The 25294-nt window shown below is 36.3% G+C and overlaps 1 protein-coding gene across 1 annotated transcript in view; it reads right to left on the bottom strand.

Annotated features, from left to right (window-relative positions):
* ABCB5 (ATP binding cassette subfamily B member 5) overlaps positions 1 to 25294 on the bottom strand; it is a 113013-nt gene that overhangs the window by 74240 nt on the left and 13479 nt on the right. Inside the window, 10 exon segments of the mRNA XM_004316485.4 lie at positions 4342 to 4512; positions 15665 to 15868; positions 17159 to 17284; positions 19380 to 19490; positions 19802 to 19915; positions 21253 to 21430; positions 21511 to 21632; positions 24257 to 24403; positions 24405 to 24429; positions 24515 to 24706. Coding sequence (XP_004316533.3) covers positions 4342 to 4512; positions 15665 to 15868; positions 17159 to 17284; positions 19380 to 19490; positions 19802 to 19915; positions 21253 to 21430; positions 21511 to 21632; positions 24257 to 24403; positions 24405 to 24429; positions 24515 to 24706 — 1390 coding nt within the window.

Consider the following 25294-nt stretch of genomic DNA (forward strand, 5'->3'; position numbering starts at 1 on the left):
TATGTCTTCTAGGGTCATCCATGTTGTAGCATGCGTCAGAACTTCCTTCTGTTTTAAGACTGAGTACTATTCCATTGTATGTACATACCACATTTTGTTCATCCGTTCATCTGTCAATGGACATTTGCGTTGTTTCTACCTTTCAGCTATTGTGAATGATGCTACTGTGAACCTTGGTATACACACGTATCTGTTTGAGTCTGTCCTTTCAGTTTTTTTGATTACATGTCCAGAAGTGGAGTTGCTGGATCATATAAGTAAGTCTATAAGAGGCTAGTTTAAGAGCGATCTGGTTTCAAATTTAGCTTCAAACCCTAGCAGGTGTATAATCTTGAGGCAATATACCATGGTGGTTATATGAATGAGCTAGAGGGCTGACTGTCTGGGTCTAGGTTCTGACTTCATTGCTTCCTATCTACTACTCAATCTCCGTGCTTCAGTTTGCACATCTGTAAAATAGGAGAATACATGTACGAATCGCATTGGGTTCTTGTAAGGATTAGTTATTATTGTTCATTTGTTCCTTTATTACACCTAAAATAACGACTTATGAATGGCTTCAGGGGGTCTGTGAACCCCTCAATATTATATATAAATCTTTCTGTACAAGTGCACTTTTAGATTTTTCGGAAGAGTTACAGTGGTTTATTTTTCCCTTTCTTAGTCAGATTCTCAATGGGACCCTGATCTATCAAAGGGGGAGAAGTGCTATCCTAAAAGAAGTTAGTGGCCTATAATTTAACACCAAGCCTTATAAATGTGAGCTTGATTAAGCAAGCTTGTAAAATGTCCCATGATGCTTTGGGATGAGGTATTCTCTGTGTTGCCTTTGTTCTCCTGGCTAAATTCCAGCCAAGGAAATCCCCTTGCAGCAATCCCTTGTCTGTTCCCAACTATTATAGTATTGCTACAAATGGTAAAAAAGAAAAAATCTAAAAAATTCCCAATTCCATATGTAAAGAGAAAGTAAGATATCTGACAGACACACCAAAACATGTGTGAGTGTGTGTGTGTGTATGTATAATAATTAACCTAACTTCAGCTTTGGAAAACCACTTCTTGGGCTTAATATAATAAGGTAACCCACAGCCTAATGTAATATACCAATTTACTTATTAATTCTCCAAGTAGTATAAACATAATGTAAGGCGCCTCAGAGGAAGACAAACAATGCACCACATGAGAAAGAGAAGTGATGATAAAGAAAAGCCTATGAGGGCTGCAAAAAAGCAGCTCAGTCTCTTCAAAGCATAAAGCTGTGATGGAAACCCATCTTTCATAATTAGCAAAGGGTCTTTTTAAAGGTACTCCATTAATGTGGTGTAGCTGAATCTCCCTTAATAATAATTATTCCTTAGATTTGCATACTACTTTTAACATTTCAAAGAGATTTTACAGGCTTTATCCTAAAATCAGTGTGGGCTTCCTCTGCTTCCCCAGGGGCCTGCAGGTGTTCACTGCCACGACTCCTCATGGTAGGGTAACCTGGAAGCCTGCTGCATTGGCATGCTGGGTCTAAACAAGTAGCAGAGTGGAACTCCATAGCTTGCAGTATAGATCTTTATCCACTAGTCCTAAGTCCTCCTCTTGAACAAGATTAGTGAAGCAAAACTAGATTGCAGCAAGCCTAAACTAAGAAGTCCAGAAAAGAGCACTTCAGGCCTTGGAACTATTCTGTATCACACTCATCCAGATACTATTCAACAAATATTTATTGGCTGTCTAATAGTGGCCAGGCATTGTTCTAACGCTGGGTATGCTGCAGTTAACCAATTAATGCCTTTGACAACAAAGAGTAGATATTCCAGTGGAGGAAGGGAGATAACAAAATAAACAAATACATATATAGTATGTTAGCTGATGAAAAGTGTTAAGGTATGTTTAAGGGGCAGCCAATGTGGGGTAGAGTGGTAGGGTGTCAGGTTCCAGGAGGAGCTTGGTACCCAACTCCATAGAACCTTGTAGCTACTGTAAGGAATTTGGTTTTTACTTAGCGTAAGAAGTGAGATAAGGAGGCATTGAAGGATTTGAAGCAGAAGCACGACATGATCAAATTTACATTTTAATAACATCGTCTGGCTGTGGTGTTGAGAACAGATTGAAGTGGGCATGAGAGACAGCTATTGCAATAATCCAAGTGAGAACAAGAGTGATATTTCCCTCATGCCCCTTTTCAATCAAAACCCACCCCCTGCCCCAGTAAACTATTGATCTGATTTTTTTTATCACTATAGATTAGTTCTACTGGTTTTGGAGTTTCATATAAAAGGAAGACAATGAGGTAATGGAGAGGAGGGGCTGGGAGGATATCTGAAGGCTGGCTCTGGAGGGAGGTGGATGCAGCATTCACCAGTAAGAAATAATACATTTTATTGTTCCCTCTTTGTTGGTTAGTGGTTTACATGGTATTTTGAGCTATAAAACAATCTGTCAACTGCTGTGGGTTAGGCCATGTCATGCCACAGCGTCTGAGAGTTTTTAGACAGATGAGCAGAAACAAGACATGTTGAATGCCCTACCCTTCTTAGACTCAGTTCTGCAACCACCATCTGTGTAGTGGGTGTACGGGACTGTCATGGCACTAGAGTGTTCATTTCCTTGCCTGTGTTTTAACTCTCCTCTTCACCACAAGTCAATTATATACTGAAGCATATGTATTTCATGAGTTTACTGCACTACTTGTCACCTCATTTGCTACCATTTACCCTCACTCCATAAAAGATCAGCAAAGTCTATTTAAAGCAGTTTCACACCCATACAGCTCTACAATGTTAATTTAATTACACCCTTTAAAAACTGGAAAACAATAACATAATTGAATTTTAAAAATATATACTTGGAATAATAGCTTACAAACATTTTGTATTCTTTTCTTTTCACTTATGATATAGATTTCATTTCTACCAGTAGGAAAAAAATATTTATTAGTTTATCATGTCACTAAGCAACTGTTTATTTTAAAAGTCTGAACAAGTTTTGATTGCCTGAAGTGATTAACATATTGGATGAAAAGACAATGGGTACAACATTTAACCTCTAAACAACTTCACAGCCTATTACAGTATTTTTAAAAAATTTTATATATGTATATCAATTATATCTCAATAAAACTAGAAAAACTGTAATTTGAGATGGTTAAGTGTAATCATTTTTCAGTACGTTCAAGCCCTAAGTAACTAAACATCACCGTTAATAAACACAATTTGAGTGTATTCTATAAATAGAGCCCTGTCCTAGTTACTAAGTATAAAAAAATGAATAAAGTATGAGACATGCTTTTGAGGGAATCATCGTTTCTTCTCCACCAAAATGAACCAAATTGGCAAAGTGTCCACAATGAAAATGGATTTTCATATCACTTGCTTATTTTATGAAAATAAGAAATATCATGAGCAACATGTGGCACTCTCATCATTTGAGATGGAAACAACGGTAAAAACTTATAAAATCTGATCTGTAAGTTGATAATAGTAACTAATAGATTTTTCAATAAGCAGTGGGCAGTCTGGCTGCCAGTATCCATTTCTGGTCACACAAAATCAGTGTTTAAAAAGAAGAGCCTGTAATTTTCTTACAGAGAAAAACACAACCCATTTTCAGACAAGCACAAAGTAAAAAGTTCCATTAAGCCTTCTGAAGAGTTTGAAGGTTATGATTTAAAAGAGTGTTCGGCCACTGAAAAAACTATTCTGTGGCTTTTCATATCACCAAAGGGCCAAAGAATTGGCCCTTTACCATATTGCACTGCATCAGGGAGGGTAGTATCACCAGGGAGGGTGATACTACCCTCCCTGATGCAGTGCAATATGGTAAAGGGCCAATTCTGCATTGTGGCCATGAAGCATGTGTAATAGCTTGCAATGAGCAGGAAGTCAGTGCGAGGGCCCCAGGGCTGTTGAAGGAGGATGGTTCAAGGTCAAGGCAAACCACACTGTATGCTTCTCCACTTGAAGTGAAATTAAGTTAAAATGAGTACTCTAGGGTTGCCCAAAGAGGAAAAAATGGCCAGAGAAGAAAATCCCACGGGTGTATATGGAAGAGACAAAGGGTGGATGCGATTATAATTCTGATAGTGGTAGAGGTGTGGAATTACTCTGGGGAGGTGGGAAGTGCAGACCTGTTGGAATGGAGGTATATATGGGATGTTTGCTTGGATATGAGCCTCATATATATTTTTAACACTAAGTATAGCATCTTGTTCTTTCTTCCAAATCACTGCATCCATACCTTAAGGAGGGCTCTGAAATTAATAAATAATCCGCTATGGAGCCATACTTTCTTGTATTTAAAAATAATGCTGAAAGAAGAATATGAAAATAATAAATGAATCTTCTCACTTACCTTCTCCAGTGTGGCTTGAACCATTGATTCGCTTTCTGTATCTAGGGCAGAAGTAGCCTCATCTAAGATCAGAATCTTCGGGTTTCGAACTAAAGCTCGAGCAATCGCGATTCTCTGTTTCTGTCCTCCACTCATTTGAGCTCCTTTTTCCCCTACCAAGGTATTAAATTTCTAATGAAAAATAGGAAAGAAAACAGAAACAGAAGGCAGCATGGTTAGATGATTAGAATAGGAAATGGCAATCACAGTTGTGTTTTAATGCCAGCTTAATCTCTACTTCAGCCTGGCTGGTATTGACTTATGATTTGTTCTTTGTAAAAACAAACAACTATTTTAAAAGAGTGTAGTGAAAAGAAGCCCTAAGAAAAATTTGGCTAGGACTAAAAGACATGAGAACATAGGATAATCAAGGATTTTAAGGAAGATTAATAATAATCTGAACCGATTTTCAAAGTTTTAAAGACATTTTTTGAATGCACTGGTATCTTTAAAAGAAACACTATCTGGACTCTGTTGAATTGATCTATTTGTTTTTCTTTCACCAATACTGTACTGCCTTGATTACTGTAGCTTTATAATAAGTCTTGGAAAGTTGGATAGTGTAGTCTTTTAACTTTGTTCTTCTTCAACATCGTGTTGGCTATTCTTGGTCTTTTGCCTTTCCACATAAACTTGGAATCAATTTGTTGATATTCACAAAATAACTTGCTGGGATTTCGATTCAGATTGCGTAGACTCTATAGATCAAGTTGGAAGAACTGACGTTTTGACAATATTGAGTCTTCCTTTCCATGAATATGGACTATCTCTCCATTTATTTAATTCTTTGATTTTATTTGTCAGAGTTTTGTAGTTTTCTTTATATAAATCTTGTATGTATCTTGTTCGATTTATACCTAAGTATTTCATTTCTTAGAATCCTAATATAAATGGTATTGTGTTTTTAATGTCCAATTCTACTTGTTCATTGTTGGTATATAGAAAAGTGACTTTTGTATATTAATCTTGTATACTGCAGCCTTGATATAATTGCATTCTGTACTTTTTGGTCTGTTTTCTTTTATCTAGCATAATATTTTTGAGATTCATCCATGTTGTGTGTATGAGTAATTCACTCCTATTTATTCACAATGTGCATCTATCTTGGGTTGCCAGATTTAGCAAAAACAAAAACACACCAAGAACCATGGAGCTCATTTAATTTTTATTTTCAGGTAAATAATGGAATACTTTTTAGTATATTTCATACAATACTTGGGATATACTCATACTAAAAATTATTATTTATCTGAGATTCAAATTTTACTGAAAATTCTGTATTTCATCTGGCAACCCTATATAAATCACAATTTGTTTATACATTCAGCTGCTGATGAACATTTGGGTTATTTCCACTTTTTGAATATTATGAACAAAGCTGTTATGAACATTCATGTACATGATATTCTTGTAGTCATATTTTCATTTCTTTTGGAAAAATATGTAGGAATAGAATGCTGAGTCATAAGTGTTATGTTTAACATTATAGTAAACTGTCAAATTTCTTTCTAAAATGATTGTACCAATTTCACTTTATTCAGAATGAAAGAGAGATCCAACTGCTTTATATCCTAACCAGAAGTTACCATTGTTATTCCTTTTAATTCTGGCCATTCTATTGAATGTGAAATGGTATCTCATTGTGGTTTTACTTAGGATTTCCCTGATGACTAATAATGTTGAATATTTTTCATGTATATTTTCTCATTTGATTATTTTTTGGTGAAATGTCTGTTCAAGTTTTTGTCCAGTTTTTATTTTATTTTATTTTTTGGTCTAATTACCATTTTGCAAAGTTCTTTATATATTCTGGGTGCACATCCTTTGTCAGGTCTGTGTATTGAATATTATCTTTCACTCTGTGTCTTGCCTTTTTATTTTCTAAATGGTATCTTTCAAAAGGTTTTAATTTCAATAAAGCCCAGTTTATCATTTTTTTAACTAGTAAGTGCTTTTCCCAGAATTTTTTGCCTACCTTAAGGTCACAAAGATTTTCTCCTAAGTTTTTATTTCTGAAGTTTTATGGCTTAAGTTTTTACAATTGGCCTAAGATTCATGGCAAATTATACGTGTATATAGTGTGAGGTAAGGGCCACATTTCTTTTTTTTTTTTTCCCATATGGATATCCAATTTTTCCAGCACCATTTGTTGAAAAGACTTTCCTTTCTCCCATTGAATTACATTGACCTTGTCAAAAATCAATTGACTAGGTATGTGTGGGTCTATTTCTAGACTCTCTATTGTGTTCCACTGACCTAAAAGTCCATTGTTATGTCATTACCACTGTCTTAATTGCTGTCTTAAAATTAGCTATTGTAGGTCTTCCAGCTTTGTTGTTCTTTTATCAAAATTGTTTTGTCTATTTTTGGTCCTTTAAATTTCCAAATAAATTTTGTAATCAGCATGTTGATTTCTGCACATGCAAAAAGACTGCTGGGATTTTGATTGAAATAGCATTAAACTTATAGATCAATTTGGGGAGACTCCATGCCTTTAAAAATATTCAATCTCTAAATCAACGAATAAGGTACATCCTATTTATTTAGGTATTCTTTATTTTTTATTTTTTTAAACATCTTTATTGGAGTATAACTGCTTTACAATGGTGTGTTAGTTTCTGCTTTATAACAAAGTGAATCAGTTATACATATACATATGCTCCCATATCTCTTCCCTCTTGCATCTCCCTCCCTCCCAATCCCACCCCTCTAGGTGGTCACAAAGCACCCAGCTGATCTCCCTGTGCTACGCAGCTGCTTCCCACTAGCTATGTATTTTACGTTTGGTAGTGTATATATGTCCATGCCACTCTCTCACTTTATCACAGCTTACCCTTCCCCCTCCCCATATCCTCAAGTCCATTCTCTAGTAGGTCTGTGTCTTCTCATCTTACCCCTAGTTTCTTCATGACCTTTTTTTTTCTTTCTTTTTTTTTTAGATTCCATATATATGTTTTAGCATATAGTATTTGTTTTTCTCTTTCTGACTTACTTCACTCTGTATGACAGACTCTAGGTCCATCCACCTCACTATAAATAACTCAATTTCGTTTCTTTTTATGGCTGAGTAATATTCCACTGTATATATGTGCCACATCTTCTTTCTCCATTCATCTGTCGATGGACACTTAGGTTGCTTCCATGTCCTAGCTATTGTAAATAGAGCTGCAATGAACATTTTGGTACATGTCTCTTCTTGAATTGTGGTTTTCTCAGGGTATATGCCCAGCAGTGGGATTGCTGGGTCGTATGGTAGTTCTATTTGTAGTTTTTTAAGGACCGTCCATACTGTTCTCCATAGTGGCTGTACCAATTTACATTCCCACCAACAGTGAGAGAGGGTTCCCTTTTCTCCACACCGCCTCCAGCATTTATTGTTTGTAGATTTTTCTCCCTTCTCCCTTTTCTTCTTGATGCATCTGGTTAATGGTTTATCAATTTTCTTTATCTTCTCAAAGAACGAGCTTTTAGTTTTATTGATCTTTGCTAATGTTTCCTTCATTTCTTTTTCATTTTTTTCTGACCTGATCTTTATGATTTCTTTCCTTCTCCTAACTTCGGGGGTTTTTTGTTCTTCTTTCTCTAATTGCTTTAGGTGTAAGGTTAGTTTGTTTATTTGAGATGTTTCTTGTTTCTTGAGGTAGGATTGTATTGCTATAAACTTCCCTCTTAGAACTGCTCTGCTGCATCCCATAGGTTTTGGGTCACCGTGTTTTCACTGTCATTTGTTTCTAGGTATTTTTTGATTTCCTCTTTGATTTCTTCAGTGATCTCTTGGTTATTAAGTAGTGTATTGTTTAGCCTCCATGTGTTTGTATTTTTTACAGATTTTTTCCTGTAATTGATATCTAGTCTCATAGCATTGTGGTCGGAAAAGATACTTGATATGCTTTCAATTTTCTTAAATTTACCAAGGCTTGATTTGTGACCCAAGTTATGATCTATCCTGGAGAATGTTCCATGAGCACTTGAGAAGAAAGTGTATCCTGTTGTTTTTGGATGGAATGTCCTACAAATATCAATTAAGTACATCTTGTTTAATGTATCATTTAAAGCTTGTGTTTCCTTACTTATTTTCATTTTGGATGATCTGTCCATTGGTGAACGTGGGGTGTTAAAGTCCCCTACTATGATTGTGTTACTGTCCATTTCCCCTTTTATGGCTGTTAACATTTGCCTTATGTATTGAGGGGCTCCTATGTTGGGTGCATAAATATTTACAATTATTATATCTTCTTCTTGGATCAATCCCTTGATCATTATGTAGTGTCCTTCTTTGTCTCTTGTAATAGTCTTTATTTTAAAGTGTATTTTTTCTGATGTGAGAATTGCTACTCCAGCTTTCTTTTGATTTCCATTTGCATGGAATATTTTTTCCATCCCCTCACTTTCAGTCTGTTTGTGTCCCTAGGTCTGAAGTGGGTCTCTTGTAGACAGCATCTATACAGGTCTTGTTTGTGTATCCATTCAGCCAGTCTATGTCTTTTGGTTGGAGCATTTAATCCATTTACATTTAACGTAATTATCAATATGTATGTTCCTATGACCATTTTCTTAATTGTTTTGGGTTTGTTATTGTAGGTCTTTTCCTTCTCTTGTGTTTCCTGCCTAGAGAAGTTCCTTTAGCATTTGTTGTAAAGCTGGTTTTGTGGTGCTGATTTCTCTTAGCTTTTGCTTGTCTGTAAAGGTTTTAATTTCTCCATTGAATCTGAATGAGATCCTTGCTGGCTACAGTAATCTTGGTTGTAGGTTTTTCCCTTTCATCACTTTAAATATGTCCTGCCAGTTCCTTCTGGCTTTCAGAGTTTCTGCTGAAAGATCAGCCGTTAACCTTATGGGGATTCTCTAGTATGTTATTTGTTGCTCTTCCCTGGCAGCTTTTAATATTTTTTCTTTGTATTTAATTTTTGATAGTTTGATTAATATGTATTTTGGTGTGTTTCCCCTTTGATTTATCTTGTATGGGACTCTCTGTGCTTCCTGGACTTGACTATTTCCTTTCCCATATTAGGGAAGTTTTCAACTATAATCTCTTCAAATATTTTCTCAGTCCCTTTCTTTTTCTCTTCCTCTTCTGGGATCCCTATAATTCGAATGTTGGTGCATTTAATGTTGTCCCAGAGGTCTCTGAGACTGTCCTCAGTTCTTTTCATTCTTTTCTCTTTATTCTGCTCTGCAGTAGTTATTTCCACTATTTTATCTTCCAGGTCACTTATCCGTTTTTCTGCCTCAGTTATTCTGCTATTGATCCCTTCTAGAGAATTTTTAATTTCATTTATTGTCTTGTTCATCATTGTTTGTTTGCTCTTTGGTTCTTCTAGGTTCTTGTTAAACGTTTCTTGTATTTTCTCTATTCGATTTCCAAGATTTTGGATCATCTTTACTATCATTATTCTGAATTCTTTTTCAGGGAGACTGCGTATTTCCTCTTCATTTGTTAGGTCTGGTGGGTTTTTGTCTTGCTCCTTCATCTGCGGTGGGTTTTTCTGTCTTCTCATTTTGCTTAACTTACTGTGTTTGGGGTCTCCTTTTCACAGGCTGCAGGTTCATAGTTCCCGTTGTTTTTGGTGTCTGTCCCCAGTGGCTAAGGTTGGTTCAGTGGGCTGTGTAGGCTTCCTGGTGGAAGGGACTAGTGCTTGTGTTCTGGTGGATGAGGCTGGATCTTGTCTTTCTGATAGACAGGTCCACGTCTGGTGGTGTGTTTTGGGGTGTCTGCGGCCTTATTATGATTTTAGGCAGCCTCTCTACTAATGGATGGGGTGTGTTCCTGTCTTGCTAGTTGTTTGGCATAGGATGTCCTGCACTGTATCTTGCTGGTCGTTGAGTGAAGCTGGGTCTTGGCGTTGAGATGGAGATCTCTGGGAGATTTTCGCCACTTGATATTACTTGGAGCTGGGAGGTCTCTTGTGGACCAGTGTCCTGAACTTGGCTCTCCACCTCAGAGGCATAGCCCTGATGCCTGGCTGGAGCACCAAGAGCCTTTCATCCACACAGCTCAGAATAAAAGGAGAAAAAGTAGAAAGAAGGAAAGAAGATAAAATAAAATAAAGTACAATAAAATAAAGTTATTAAAGTAAAACAGAAAAAATAATTGTTAAGAAAAAAATTTTAAAAAGTAAAAAAGCCCCCAAAGAACAGACAGAACCCTAGGACCAATGGTAAAAGCAAAGCTGTACAGACAAAATCACACACAGAAGCATACACATACACACTCACAAAAGGAGAAAAAGGGGGGAAAAATATATATCTTTGTCCCAAAGTCCACCTCCTCAATTTGGGATGATTCGTTGTCTCTTCAGGTATTCCACAGATGCAGGGTACATCAAGTTGATTGTGGAGATTTAATCTGCTGCTCCTGAGGCTGCTGGGAGAGATTTCCCTTTCTCTTCTTTGTTCGCACAGCTCCCCGGGGCTCAGCTTTGGATTTGGCCCCACCTCTGCGTGTAGGTCGCCCGAGGGTGTCTGTTCCAGCTCAGACAGGACGGGGTTAAAGGAGCAGCTGATTCCGCGGCTCTGGCTAACTCAGGACGGGGGGTGGGGGGTGGGGGGTGGGGGGGAAGGGAGGGGCACGGTGGCGGGGCAAGCCTGCGGCCCGCAGAGGCCAGCGTGACGTTGCACCAGCCTGAGGCGCGCCGTGCATTCTCCCAGGGAAGTTGTCCCTGGATCCCGGGACCCTGGCAGTGGCGGGCTGCACAGGCTCCCGGGAGGTGAGGTGTGGATAGTGACCTGTGCTCGCACACAGGTTTCTTGGTGGCGGCAGCAGCAGCCTTAGCGTCTGATGCCCGTCTCTAGGGTCTGCGCTGATAGCTGCGGCTCGCGCCCGTCTCTGGAGCTCCTTTAAGCGGCGCTCTGAATCCCCTCCCCTCGAGCACCAGGAAACAAAGAGGCAAGAACAAGTCTCTTGCCTCTTCTGCAGCTTCAGACTTTCTCCCAGACTCCCCCCCCCCGGCTAGCCGTGTTGCACTAGCCCCTTCAGGCTGTGTTCACGCTGCCAGTCCTCTCCCTGGGATCCAACCGAAGCCCGAGCCTCAGCTCCCAGCCCTCGCCCGCCCCTGCGGGTGAGCAGACAAGCCTCTCAGGCTGGTGAGTGCTGGTCGGCACTGGTCCTCTGTGCAGGAATCTTTCCGCTTTGCCCTCCGCACCTCTGTTGCTGTGCTCTCCTCTGTGGCTCCGAAGCTTCCCCCCTCCGCCACCTGGAGTCTCCGCCCATGAAGGGGCTTCCTAGTGTGTGGAAACCTTTCCTCCTTCTCAGCTCCCTCCCACTCGTGCAGGTCCTGTCCCTATTCTTTTGTCTGTTTTTTCTTTTTTCTTTTGCCCTACCTAGGTATTTGGGGAGTTTCTTGCCTTTTGGGAAGTCTGAGGTCTTCTGCCAACATTCAGTAGGTGTTCTGTAGGAGCTGTTCCACATGTAGATGTATTTCTGATGTATTTGTGGAGAGGAAGGTGCTCTCCGCGTCTTACTCTTCTGGCATCTTGAAGCTCCTCTCTATTTAGGTATTTAATTTCTCTCAGCAATGTTCTACCTTTTTTACATAGAAGATTTACAGATCTTTCATTATTCTACTTTATATTTTTTGTTGCTATTGTGAATGCCATTTTTAATTTTATTGGTAGTTGTTGCTACTATTTAGAGATCTAGTTTATTTTTTTCATAGTTATAGGTCTTACTAAAGTTATCTATCTACTTCTCTTTGAGTGAGTCTTGGTAGTTTGTGTCTTTCAAGGAAAAGAACTTCATCTAAGTTAGCAAATTTATAGGCATATTTTTGTTCATTAGTATTCCTGTATTAACCTTTTAATGTCTTTGGGATTAATAGTGATGTACCTTCTTTGATCCCTGATATTGGTAATTTCTCTTCTCTTTTTCGTTTCTTCATCAGGCTTCCTACAGTTTTACTGATTTTATTGATCTTTTAAGGAAACAGCTTTTGGTTTCAATGACTGTTTCTAATGTTTTTCTGGTTTTGATTTCACTGATTTCTGCTCTAGTCTTTATTATTTCTCTTGTACTTGCTTTGGGTTTAATTTGCTCTTCTTACTCTAGTTTCTCAAGGTGGAAACTTAGTTTACAGATTTTAGATCTTTTTCTTTTCTAAAGTAAGCACATAATGCTGTAAGTTTCTCTTAAAGCAGTGCTTTAACTGTACGTTGACGCTTGAACAATGTAGGTGTTAGGGGCACCAACCCCCATGCAGTTAAAAACCAAGTATAACTTTACAGTCAGTCCTCTGTGTCCACATCCTTGAATTCAACCAGCTGTGGGTCGTGTAGTACTACAGTATGTATTTATTGAAAAAGGAATCCACGTATAAGTGAACACATACAGTTCAAAGTCATGTTGTTCAAGGATCAACTGTATTCCACAAATACTGATATCTTGCATTTGCATTTACTTCAAAATAGTTTTTTATTTTCATTGAAACTTCCTCTTTCTGCCATAGGTTATGTAGAAGTAGGTTCTTTAATTTTCAAATATTTGTGGATTTTCCAGATATATTTCTGTTATCGATTTCTACATTTTAATTCTGTTATGGCCCAAGAACATACTTTACATGTTTCCTTTGAAATTATAAGTTTTTTCTTCCAATGGTAAAATCGATAGCTAATGGGAAGCAGCCACATAGCACAGGGAGATCAGCTCCGTGCTTTGTGTCCACCTAGACGGGTGGGAAGGAGACTCAAGAGGGAGGAGATATGGGGATATATGTATATGTACACTTGATTCAGTTTGTTATAAAGCAGAAACTAACACACCATTGTAAAGCAATTATACTCCAATAAAGATGTTAAAAACAAAAAAAGAATATTGTTTAGCTCAGTGAACAGTCCATGTGCACTTGAGAGAAATGTTTTCTGCTGTTATTGGGTGGAGTGTTCTATAAATATCAGTTAGATCTAGTTGGTTGATAATATTGTTCAGGTCATCTATATCCTTAGTGATTTTTTGCCTGCTTGTTCTATCAAGTACTAAAGCCTTCAGCTAAAAATGTGGATTTGTCTCTTTCTCCTTTCAGATGTACCAGTTTTTCTTCTTGCATTTTGAAGTTTTTCTTAAGTGCATCAACATTTAGTTGTTGTTTTTTTTTTTGCCTATGGATCATAGTTTCCTGTTTCTTTGCACATCTAGGTATTGTAGAAGATGTACTGAATTCTGTGCATGAATGTTGAAGAGACTCTGAATTCTGTTTTCTTAAGAAAATGTTGACTTTTATCCTCATAGGCAATTCAAATATTGACTGATCATCTTGAACTATGTAATCTTGGTTTTATGCTTTGTTGGGGTTAATCTATAGAAAGTCTCAAAACTTGGCAGGACCCAACATCCAAGTTCTATCTCCTTTAGGGATCTTGTCATGGCTTGGTTTTAGGATTTGTTAGAGCAGGTCTAGAGTCAGCCTTACTCTAAGGTGTGGTCTTTACTCCTAAGGTGTGACTTTTTTTGGTGTCTCAGCTATATGCCTGAGGTATTAAAAATGGTGTTAATGTGACCTCTCCACTCTGGCTGGGTTGTGTTTTCAACATCTCCACTATACTGCTTGACTTCTATCTCGGCTCTACTCTCGGCTTTGTAGCAGCTGCTCTGTGGTAAGCCACGGGTAATCTTATCCTCAGAGAAGGATTCCCAAGGGATGTCTACATGGACTTCTGCCCCCTACCTCATGTCCACAGCTCTCTCATTTTGCCTCTCCAGTTATTTAAGCTGCCCTGAAATTCTACCTCTGCCTTTTAGCTCAGTGGGACTGCCATGTTCTCTCTGGTTTCCATTTTACAGAAATATGGTCAGAAATTTGTTCCCAGGAAGCATGCTGAAAATTCATGGACTTTCTTAATGAGTTTCCTTTCTCTCAGGAATCACAGTTTTGTGATATCTCTTATCCAGTGCTTGGAAACAATTGTCCTATGTCTCATATATTTTGGCCAGTTTTATGGGTGTTTATGGGAAAAGGCTAGCAAGTATCAGTTAATCCTAATATATTAATTCAAAAATATGTGTATATCATAGAAGGAGTAATGGTATTTATTTCTGAGTATAGTTTTCCCTAAATTTTCACCTATACGAATTAACCACTTCTGTAACTTTTATTTATTATTATGCTCATTCTTATTTCCCTGGTTAACCATGGCTGTGGAATTTAGTTTCTATCATAATAACCCAGCATCTTTAATTTGTTCTTTGGATTATATCTTTAGGATTTACTATTAGATTTATAGCAAGTGACATCTTTGTGTAAATATTGGACTTTTAGTAAAAGCAAGTCATAACTTATAGGGAATGACTTAAGAGGCACCAGAAAACTTTCTAATTCCAGGTGGGAAACTGAAGATCATTGGTGTTTTGAGGAAAGGAAGTCACTGAAAATGTCAAAAGGTCAAAGAAAGGAAGTCTTTGTTTTCCCAAACCACACGGCAAAGAATGACCTCAAGCCTTTAATGTTTTCTGTCCTAATTATGACCCTAAATAATGGGGATAGGTGGTAATGAATGGCAAACATAAGTTTTTATGAAATAAACAAAAGAGAACAAAATTATTATGACCTATGGAGTGTAGTTTGTAAAATATATCCATTAAAACAAACTTTTTTTGTTATGGTTGCCTTCTGGCATGTTGGAATTTTATTTGTGTTTTTAATTTCAAATCTCATCCTTTCATATTTCACGAGGTTCTCCCCACAACAATTTCAGAGGATGCCGATGAACAAATACTTTGAGAAATAGAAATATTTTTAGAGCTCTCTATCAATTTTAAATAGCCATTAGGATCCTATATGTCCTAATACCCAAAATTATAGTTTACTGTATCTCTTTCCAACTATCATTTCACATGTCTTGTCCAATATTAGCTCCATGTACTTCTAAAGTCAATGGTATTTTTCCTTTGCCTTATCACAGAACCGATCTGAGCACTGTGTGTGACATTCCCACACTTAGCCACAAGATGGCGTTGCAAACCAACATTTTTGCAGATACATGATCTCCCTCAGCTTGCACTGATGATTTTGTTTCATATTTCTTTGTTATATTTTAACATATCCCTTATTTTTTTCTTTTCCATTTGCAGTGAGAACCAGTAAGAACTAAACAGATTAAAAATTGGACCTTTCAAGGATGTATTTCTTCTTTTGGTTGTTACCATGCTCTCTCATTTTCAGATGTGTCACCTAGGACAATGCAAAAATTAATCACACTCCCCCTACTCTGTAGATGTTATTGTTATTTAACTTATTTTGGAATATTTCAGTGCCTTACACTTAACCTAAGGATATAGGCTACATAGTGTACTTACCATGGGGAACTGCATTATAAAATCATAAGCATTTGCTTCCTTTGCTGCTTTCTCAATGTCTTCATCAGTCACGCCATCTCGCCCATATCTAATATTGTTATTAATGGTTGTCCCCCAAAAAACAGGCTCTTGGCTGACCACTCCAAAATGTTCTCGATAATGCTGCACATTTAAAGTTCTGATGTCGTTACCATCCACCGTGATCTGTGAATCCAAAGGAATGAATCACGTTGTGATGCCTTTCACTGCATTGGGTTAGAGTCCTTTTTACTACTGCAGAACATAAGCTGAGAAGCAGGTTATTTCAGGAAACAATGACTGACTATATTTTGATAAAATATTTATAGCATGTATAATGCCAATAGACTTTTTCTGGTAGTTGGGAATTAATAAAACCTAAAAAAAATGACTTAAAATTTGGCCAAACTACCTGAATATCTTTACTCTACGATCCACAAATTAGGTATTATGAGGATATATACTCTAGGAGCCACAAATATTATCATGTAAACACATGTAAAAAACTGCAGTTTTGTTATTTTAAGACTGATGTGACCTTTGCACTTTTTTTCCAGGAAACATCCTTTCTTCCCTTCAACAGCCCACTCCTCTGCAAGAGGTAAAAGTGCATTCTATTCACTGCTATATGTAATATTAAATGAACATTGTCTTCTCCATAGATAGTACCATTACCTATTATCCCAACATACTCCAATGACAGAAGCCAAGGTTTGATAATTATAACTCTGGTATTTCACACCAACTGGTATTCTGTCTGGGCATGGATATTCTATGCAACTGCTTTATGTAAGGAATGCTAATCCAGTAATTTATTTATTCAATATTATCATGGATACATGAGTCTAGTAAACTCCAAATGAAGACTTAAGAAATCAAATTTAAGTTTTAGAAGAGTAGATTTTCTTTTAAAAATTACAGTTGAAAAACTGAATAGAAGCATTAAGAGTTATGCTTCTGTGACTATGATAGTCTTGTACTCTATGCTGTTTACAAGGGTGAGAAAGTTAAGTGCAACATATGGATGACAGAAAAAAATGAGACAGTATATTTTCTACAGATATTATTCTTTTGGGATGTTTTGAGAAACTGAAATTCTTGATAAGTTCTGCGTACTACAAATTACTATTTTATTTTTCTCTATAGCATTTATTATCTTCTAACATATTATATAATTTACTTATTTTATTTATTGTCTGTCTCTACTTATTAGAATGTAAACTTGATGAGGGAAGAGAGGTTTTTATGCTTTGTTCACCAATGTATTCCCAGCACCTAGAAGAATGTCTGGCACTTTGTAGGTGCTCAGTAAATATTTGTTGAATGGATGAATATGCAGTAAAGAAAACAATATGGTTTCTCTCCCAGTTCCACTGTTAAAAATTAAAAGTTGACACAGGTGTAAGCTCTCTGTAATAGGTGGAATTTCCAAATCTTGTCGTGTGGACTGTGTGTGATCTTGCTAGGTGCACTTACAAAGTTGTCATCAGGATCACATAACCTCTGCAAAAGTTGGACTGCTGTATTCTTCCCATTGCCGTTGAGGCCAACCAAGGCTACTGTCTCTCCAGACTTAATTCTGAGATTCAGACATTTCAGAATCTATTTGGAAAGTATGGGGAAAAAATTCCATAAAACTAGGATAAGAATATGATTTACCTATCTTCAGAAATGTAATGTATAATTATAAACAGGAAAAAATTCTCTGGCACTTAAAAACAAATTTAGATCTTATTACGTTTTTTTCATGTATGTGTATAATAACCTACAAAATTTTGGAGAAAAACACTAATCATCTCTCTATATAAAGAGGAGATCTAAATTGAGTACTTAAAGATTATTAACTAGCCACAGGAATCGTTTTTTCATATTTTCAACCAAAATAATTTATGTGAATTTCATGACTACGAAGTTAGTGAAAGTTGTATCTTCTAACTTGCAACAATTGAATGAAATCTTGCCAGATATCCCTGTGAGCTATTTAAGGAAGTTCTTTCTTAGAATATATGTAACATTGTTGCAAAACAGACTCCAAACTAAAACAATTGGCAGACTTCTTAGCGACTCCCACGAATAGGATTTCACCGCTAGAAAGCCTCTTTTTCTAGCGGTGGATCTCACAGGGACATTTCAACTTAGGGGGACTACTTCTACAATTTTCTCAATAACTGAGGGTTGTTACCAGCATTTAGTGTCCCAGGGACCTGCAATATGAGAGAAACCTCACAAAAATTACCTTCCCAAAATGACAACAGTAATCCTGTTGAGAAACTCTCACCTATCTTTGCTTACATTTTCCCAAAACATGGGACTATCCCCTTGGATTCTTTCACTTTGATCTCCTCATTTGTAAAGAAAGAGACTCCGTAAACAAACCAAATGTAAAACCTTCAAAGGGCCAAGCAAAGAAAAATTCTCTAAAGGAGGTGACAAATCAGGGACCCCCAGTGAGAGTACCTCCTCTCCCACCTGCACTTTTACTCTAGAATTCGCATCTGTTCTTTCTTTGGAAGAATCTGTGTTTTGTTTATTTAAAGTGGGTGGACTTTCGGGGGGGGGTAATTATTTATTTTTCAATTTAACAAAAAAGCGTATGTTTCAAATGTTCATTTAAAAAATACTTGTTTAAAACCCATACAATGTAACGACAGAGTCGGTGCTTAAGTCTTCAGGAAGCCAACCCAAATGTAGTTGCAAAATGGAATTAAAATGCTCTATTTATGTTAAGAAAAATGATAGAAGACAACACTATTCCAATAATGGTAATTAAGTAACAAAAATTTTTAAAAATAAAGAGCTTTGAAAAAAAGAATTTCAATCAAAGACTTACAGAAAAATAAGGAAGTAGGAGTAGGTATATATTTTTTTGATGCAAATTATGCAGGAGATATTTGGACACTTTAAAAGACATTGAAGGTTGATGGCATCAGTAATTTTACCAATTTCACTTAAAATCATGTCATCCTTTTTCTATAAAGCAGGTGTTTTATTAGGAAGTACTCTTTGCAATCTTTAACAGTAACTACCTTTTTAGATAAATACACTAATAAGATGAAAGGATGAAGACAATAGAAGAGACAGACACATTTTTACAAGAATTTGTCAAAGGCTGAATGATAGAGGGAGAAGGATGCACTTTATGCTGAGTGTGTGTGTGCCTGTGTAAAAGTGAGAGAGAAAGAAACTGAGGCAAAAATGCTGGTGTAGTAAAAGTCCTAGGAAAGGGATAATGGAAAGACACAATATATGCACAATTCCCCCAGGTTAGAAACTTTAGAAAGTTCAAATAAGTTATCTATGCTGAGTGGGAAAACATCCAGGGACCACCAGTAGGTGGCAACATCAATCCAAGACACTTTTGCTGTGCTCCCAAATCCAGAGTGAAGGAATTCCAGGAAGTCAAAAATGCTTTAGTCATTTCAATATAGAGAGGAGGCTGCAAAATGTAACTAGCTCTCCTAGAGTTATTTGTCCATTACGAATCTATCCTTCCGTCTTTCCTTCCTCTCTCTCTTCCTCCCTCCCTCTCTATCTCTGTCTCTGTCTCTCTCTGTCTCTCTCTCTCTCTCCCCTCAAGTCTCTAAACAAAGTAGCCAAATCTTGGTCAAAGTGATCCTAAACAATCTCATATGAGGAGATCCTAGCCAGTGGAAGGTAATTAGAAAACTGTACATTTCCATAATTAAATTTTACTTACTTTGATAGATGGTCTTGATGGATAACTGAAAGAAACATTTTTAAATTCCACATTTCCTACTATGCATTCCAATTTATAGCCTGTTGTTGAAAACTTATCTATAGCAGTTTTCTTGGAAAAACAAAGAGGACATTATAAATCTTAGAGAAACTAGGCTGACATGCTCTATATTCTAAAAGTAGTTTAAAGATGGGTTTTCTTTTACAGTGTTCTCCTTTCTGCTTTAGAAGTGCATTGAGTTAGATATGAAGGTTTCAATAAAACACAATCTCCTTGTTGAAGAGTTAAAATAATCTGTCTTTCCATAGCCAACTGGGCAACATGGATTTTGCCCATCTTTTTAAGTGTAATGAAAGTGCCTGTTTTTTGGTTTCCTTCTTGCAGTAATGATAGTTATCTTTCAAGGCAGTTAGGAGTCTTACCTTAACAATAATGTGGAAAATATTAAAGGCGGCTCCTCTGGCTATAGTGAAGGTTTCAAAGCTAGGGGCTGCTGCTCCAATGCAATAACTACTATGGATTACACTAATAAAAACCTACAGGAAAAAAAATAATATTTATCCGTCACAGTTATATAAGAGGGACAACAGAATGAAGTGTATACTTGGTTGAGACTCAGGTATATCAGAGAAATTAGGTAGGAAAGAATGGAAGATGCTGCCAAATATAAAGGAAATATTAGTGAATCCAAGTGCAGCTGGCCTTTTCCTAATGTTGAACGACTTCTAATTGTCCCCTAATCTTGTCGTTATTACCTGTTGGGAAGCTGAGCAGAAAAATCTGCTTACTGAGGAGTGCTGAACATACATGAACCTGGGTGGGTAAGGAGGTGAGCTGTACTTCCCTGCATGCTGGTTAACTCCTTAACTTTAAAGAAAAGGATATTATAGATTTCATTGTCTTAGAGATGCTGTACTATTTTTTCCCAAACTTTTCTGAATTCATATATTAGTGGACACCTGTTCATTTTCAGACAGACACATCTCTGCCAAAAGTCAAATAAGCAAAGAACCCCACAGGCTAAGTGCTATTTTCCCTGTCTTATAGATGAGGAAGCTAAAGCTTAGCAAGTCATACACCTATAGTCACACATAAATTGAGGAGGAAAAATGTGCTAAAAATTCCTCATGCTCAAGTTTCATTTATCAGAAATAAATGAATAAGCTTAAAGACTTAAAAATGAAAGTCTCAAGTTCAAAAGATGACTTTAGTTGACAGAAAAGAAATCTACATACAATGGGAAGGCCAAATGAGAACTAAAGTATACAGACCAGATCAATTTAGTTCAGCAAGACAAATGGTTCTTAATCCTGAGCCAATCTGCTTATTATTGAAACTTGGGAGCATAACTGAAAAAATTACAATTTAACGTATAACCATTAAGAGTTTAAAAAACTCTAAATTGATGTTGGACAGAGCTGTGTATAGTCTGTTTTTAACATTACTGTATGCTGAAAGGACAGAGGAAGAGCAGGAAATTCCAATCTACAGAATATTTCCAGAAGAAAACATTTAGCAAGGTGAATGTAGAGCGCTCTCTTATTTCAGCAAGATGGAAAGGAAGCAGTCTCACTACAGGCTGGTCTTTTTGACTTCTGGATTAAGACAACTCTATCTCCCAGTGGAGAATTCAATTATGATTCTTTTAAAAACATCATGCTTTTAGAAGACACTAAGCATGCAGGATGAGTAAATCCTGCCAATGTATAACTATAATTTAAAGGTGTATACAAATCATTTGAAGGAAACAAATATTTGTTTATTAAAAACACTCATCTTCAAACATTCAGTCATTCAGAGAGAAATTTTTAATAAATTCTAGGTAAGAAAATATTATCCAGGCCAGTTACCTTTGTTCTCAAATAAGACTTACAGCAAGGAGAGTTCCGATGGTATAATCAGGTTCTCCACTAAGAATCAAGGAGGTTCCATACCAAAAAGCAAGTCCGTAGGTTCCATTCATAAAGAAGTACACAGCACCAAGAGAGAGTTTTGAAGCTATAGCTTTTTTCATGCCAACATTCTTTGCATCTTTTAGATTCTGAGTATACCTTAAAAAGACAAAACACAATATAATAGCCTTGGGGGAAAATAAAACCAAGCAGATATTATCATAATTAAAGGAACAGACCTTTGAATTTCTTTTTCCTGGGCCCCAAAGGCTATGACTGTTCAGATTGATAACAAGACTTCTGCTACAGCCCCAGCTTTGGAATAAGCATTTAATTCCTTACTGGACAATGAGATAACTATCTGTAATAAACAAAGACCACAGTTAACCAAAGAATAACCTGGGATGGACAAATATCATATGATATCACATATATGTGGAATCTAAAAAAAGGCAACAAATGAACTTATCTACAAAACAGAAGTAGAGTTACAGATAAAAAATAAACTTATGGTTACCAAGGGGGAAGGGGAAGGGAGGGATAAATTGGAAGATTGGGAATGACACATACACACTACTATATATAAAATAGATAACTAATGAGGACCTGCTGTATAGCACAGGGAATACTACTCAATACTCTGTAATGGCCTATATGGGAAAAGAACCTAAAAAAGAGTGGATATATGTATAACAGATTCATGTTGCTTTACACCTGAAACTAACACAACATTGTAAATTATACCCCAGTAAAAAATTAAAGTGTGATTGATTATCAGAAAAAAAAAAAAAAAGAATAACCTGGGGTAGTAACAAGGTGCAGAGAATTCAATTCAGGTAGAATCTAGAATAACAAAATTTTACTATTGAAAAGGTACTTATCACTTATTCTAACACCATCAGTTTGCAAATGAGGAAACCAATGGTCACGGGTATTGACTTTTTAAAGCCTCACCACAGTGAACAAGCTTAGCTTAACGTAACCTAGAGTCTAAATCTCTATTTTTCCTTCTAATAGAGCTTCACTGTTTTTTCTCTGTGCTTTTAAAAGCTTAGAAAATGAGTATCTATATTAATACAATTTAGAAAAATTTGATTTGGAGAAGGATATTAGGGCCACAGTTCTTCTTATGTGCACCCTGGAAATCAGTGTGCCTGATGTGACTTGATTTGATTTGTTATTATGTAAAAAACAAGACTTCCAGAGAGTATGAGTCACAGAGTTGTGGCACGAAGAGGAATATGACTCCTGAAACTAATACTATATAATGCAGCCTGCCTAGTAAACACTGTATTGCCACATAGTAAAATGTGAGATTTTAGAGAGAGAGAGAGAGAGAGAGAGAGAGGAGACTATCATTCTTGGTGATATTAGTCAGGTTTACCGGATTTATCAAAAATTTTAATACAGAATGTGCCTTTTTTCTTTATTATACACCCCACTTACTATTCCTTTAATTGGTAAAGGATTTAATTTAGTAATTAGCATAAGAATTCAATGAAAGGAAGAAAGGAAATTGTCTTCAGAGTTGTGAGTCTGTAACTACAGCTTGCTCATATAACAAATCTATCCATTTTCAAAATACAGTCCACGTAATTGGAACTAATTTTATGTAAGACATGCACAGATGTTTGTTAAAGCAGAAGGTAGTATAAACTGAGTAATACTCATTATTTACTGATTTCACTTAATAAAGACAGCTATCACTGGAGGGGAAGCTGCACATAGCACAAAACCTTGTACATAGCCAGTATTCAATATGTGTTTGCCCAATTAAATTGAACTGAAGGATGCTAGAAACCATCCAGCCTGGCTTCTTGAGTCATTTAGATAATTTTGACTTTACTTGCTTCCTACTTGCAATTAGTTAACAACAATAGCAGACTTTAGTTTCCCCACTGCTGTCCTTTTAAATTTCATTGTCCACTTCACTTCTTGGGCAGTTAAGGCTCTGATTTTAGTAACATATTGTGGGTAATCTTCCTACTGAGGGGTCCTCATTTCAAATAAGCTGGGGATGAAGATTTTGACAAGGGTTACAAGGTCAACACTAGAAGTCACACTAAATAAAGATCTGCTGTCTATACACCCAAGTCTATTGTGAAGGAATTATTCAAACACAGAATATTTTTGTTGCTGAAAATTCTTATTTGGTTGAATTTGTATGTTGCTAGCAAATAAACTCAGCGAATTTTATGGCTTTGACTTCCATAAAGAACGACTGGTTTTGAAAATTTTTTAACTCCAAAAAAACCCCAAAACAAAACAAAACTCCATCTCTTAAGAATACACTGTGCCTCCAATCTAGGAAATGGGTATACACATTGGTAGAACTATATTGGCAGAGATATATATATTTTGCCTTGCACAAAGAGCATTGGTTTCAAAACCAGGCTGTAAATAGATTAATATCTTGTAAAGAGATTAAAATTAATACAGTATAGCAGTGCTAAAAATATAATTTAAATGTAAATACAAAGTTTGTTTTAAAAAATTGAAACAGATTTACATACTACATAAAAATATACATTAGCAGACATTTTAAATGTTAATTCAGAGCTTTATAAAAATATAAACTTGAAATGGCTGACATAAAATAGTCACATAATAGCTCAGGTGTTTACTGTTTTAGGATTGTCTCATTCTGTTCTAGTGAAATGAATTGAAACACATTTATCTGGGAATTTAGACAACACAAGGCCTTCCCAGCATTCAATGTATAACAGCATAAAGCTTTATCCATGCTATTATTTGAAACTGCATTAGGTTCTAAATGAAGTGGAATGTTTTAAAATGTTAGTAAGGTATTAAAACCAAACCTCACTGTAGCCAAATAACTTGAAGATAGAAAGGTAGTTAATATTCCTTCCTACTTTGGGACACAGGAAAAAAAAATAGAAATGCCTTCTTTTTTATACAAACTCAGTAAAATATCTAGTTCACATTCCTGCTTCCAGTTAACACTACATTAGTCATCTTGCCTACCCTAGAAAACATGGCTGCTGAAGCAATTATAAGAGGTGATGTGGACAGAGTCACCAGGGTGAGTTTCCAGCCCTTCACCAAACCAATCTCCAGGCCAGCCGAAAAAGTAGACATGTTTTGAAACAACAGAGCAATCTTGTCTCCAATAACCATCATTGATTTTGTTGATGTCACTGAAACAAGAAAATAAATGCAGTTAAGTCATTTATACATCATATATGAGAACAAAGTTGATAAAATGCATATCCATCCTCTTACTCAGTCATGCGAGTATTAAGTTCACCGATGCCACAACTGTCAAACCAGCTGGTGTCCTGAGACAAAATTGAATGAAAAAACTGTTTTTGAATTCTCTTGGTCTGTCGAGCTGCAGTCATAACCCCAAAGGAAATCTGTATGTAGCCAAAAACCAAGGCAGTAACTCCTATTCCAACATAATACAGGATCAACCTGAAAAAAAGATTATTGGAAATTTTAGTGAGACTGAAGCACAACTTTTTTCCCTTGTTACCAAAAAAATGAAATCTGTCATAATATTTGATTAAGAGTATTTGGGCTAAAGCCTATAAGATAACTAAAAATAAACCACCATGAGAAAGACTGAAGTATGCTGATGTAGGAATCTAGGTTACCCTTGTAAGATGTTTAGAGTATGTCTCTCTTATACTATTAGCAAAGATTAGCATTTCAAAACATATTTGCTACTTATAGCTTCTGTCCATATTTTTAATACTTTCATTTGAAAATGTTACATTGATGTAATTATGATAGCTGTATGTGGAAAAGGAGGGTAAAGAAATGATAGTAGTCAAAAGCATTTTATAAAACTCTTTAAATACATATACTTAAAATCCAAAATTCAACTTAAGGAATTTACCCTAAGGAAATATGTACAAAGATTAATCTAAATGACTGTTCATTATAGCATTAATTATAATATATAAAATTGAAAACATTCTAAATAGCTACCAGTAGGAGACCAGATAAGAAATGTAGTCATTTCATACCAAAATCTATGGAATGCAGCAAATGCGATAC

This window comes from Tursiops truncatus, chromosome 9 (assembly GCF_011762595.2).
Source record: "Tursiops truncatus isolate mTurTru1 chromosome 9, mTurTru1.mat.Y, whole genome shotgun sequence".
NCBI lineage: Eukaryota > Metazoa > Chordata > Mammalia > Artiodactyla > Delphinidae > Tursiops > Tursiops truncatus.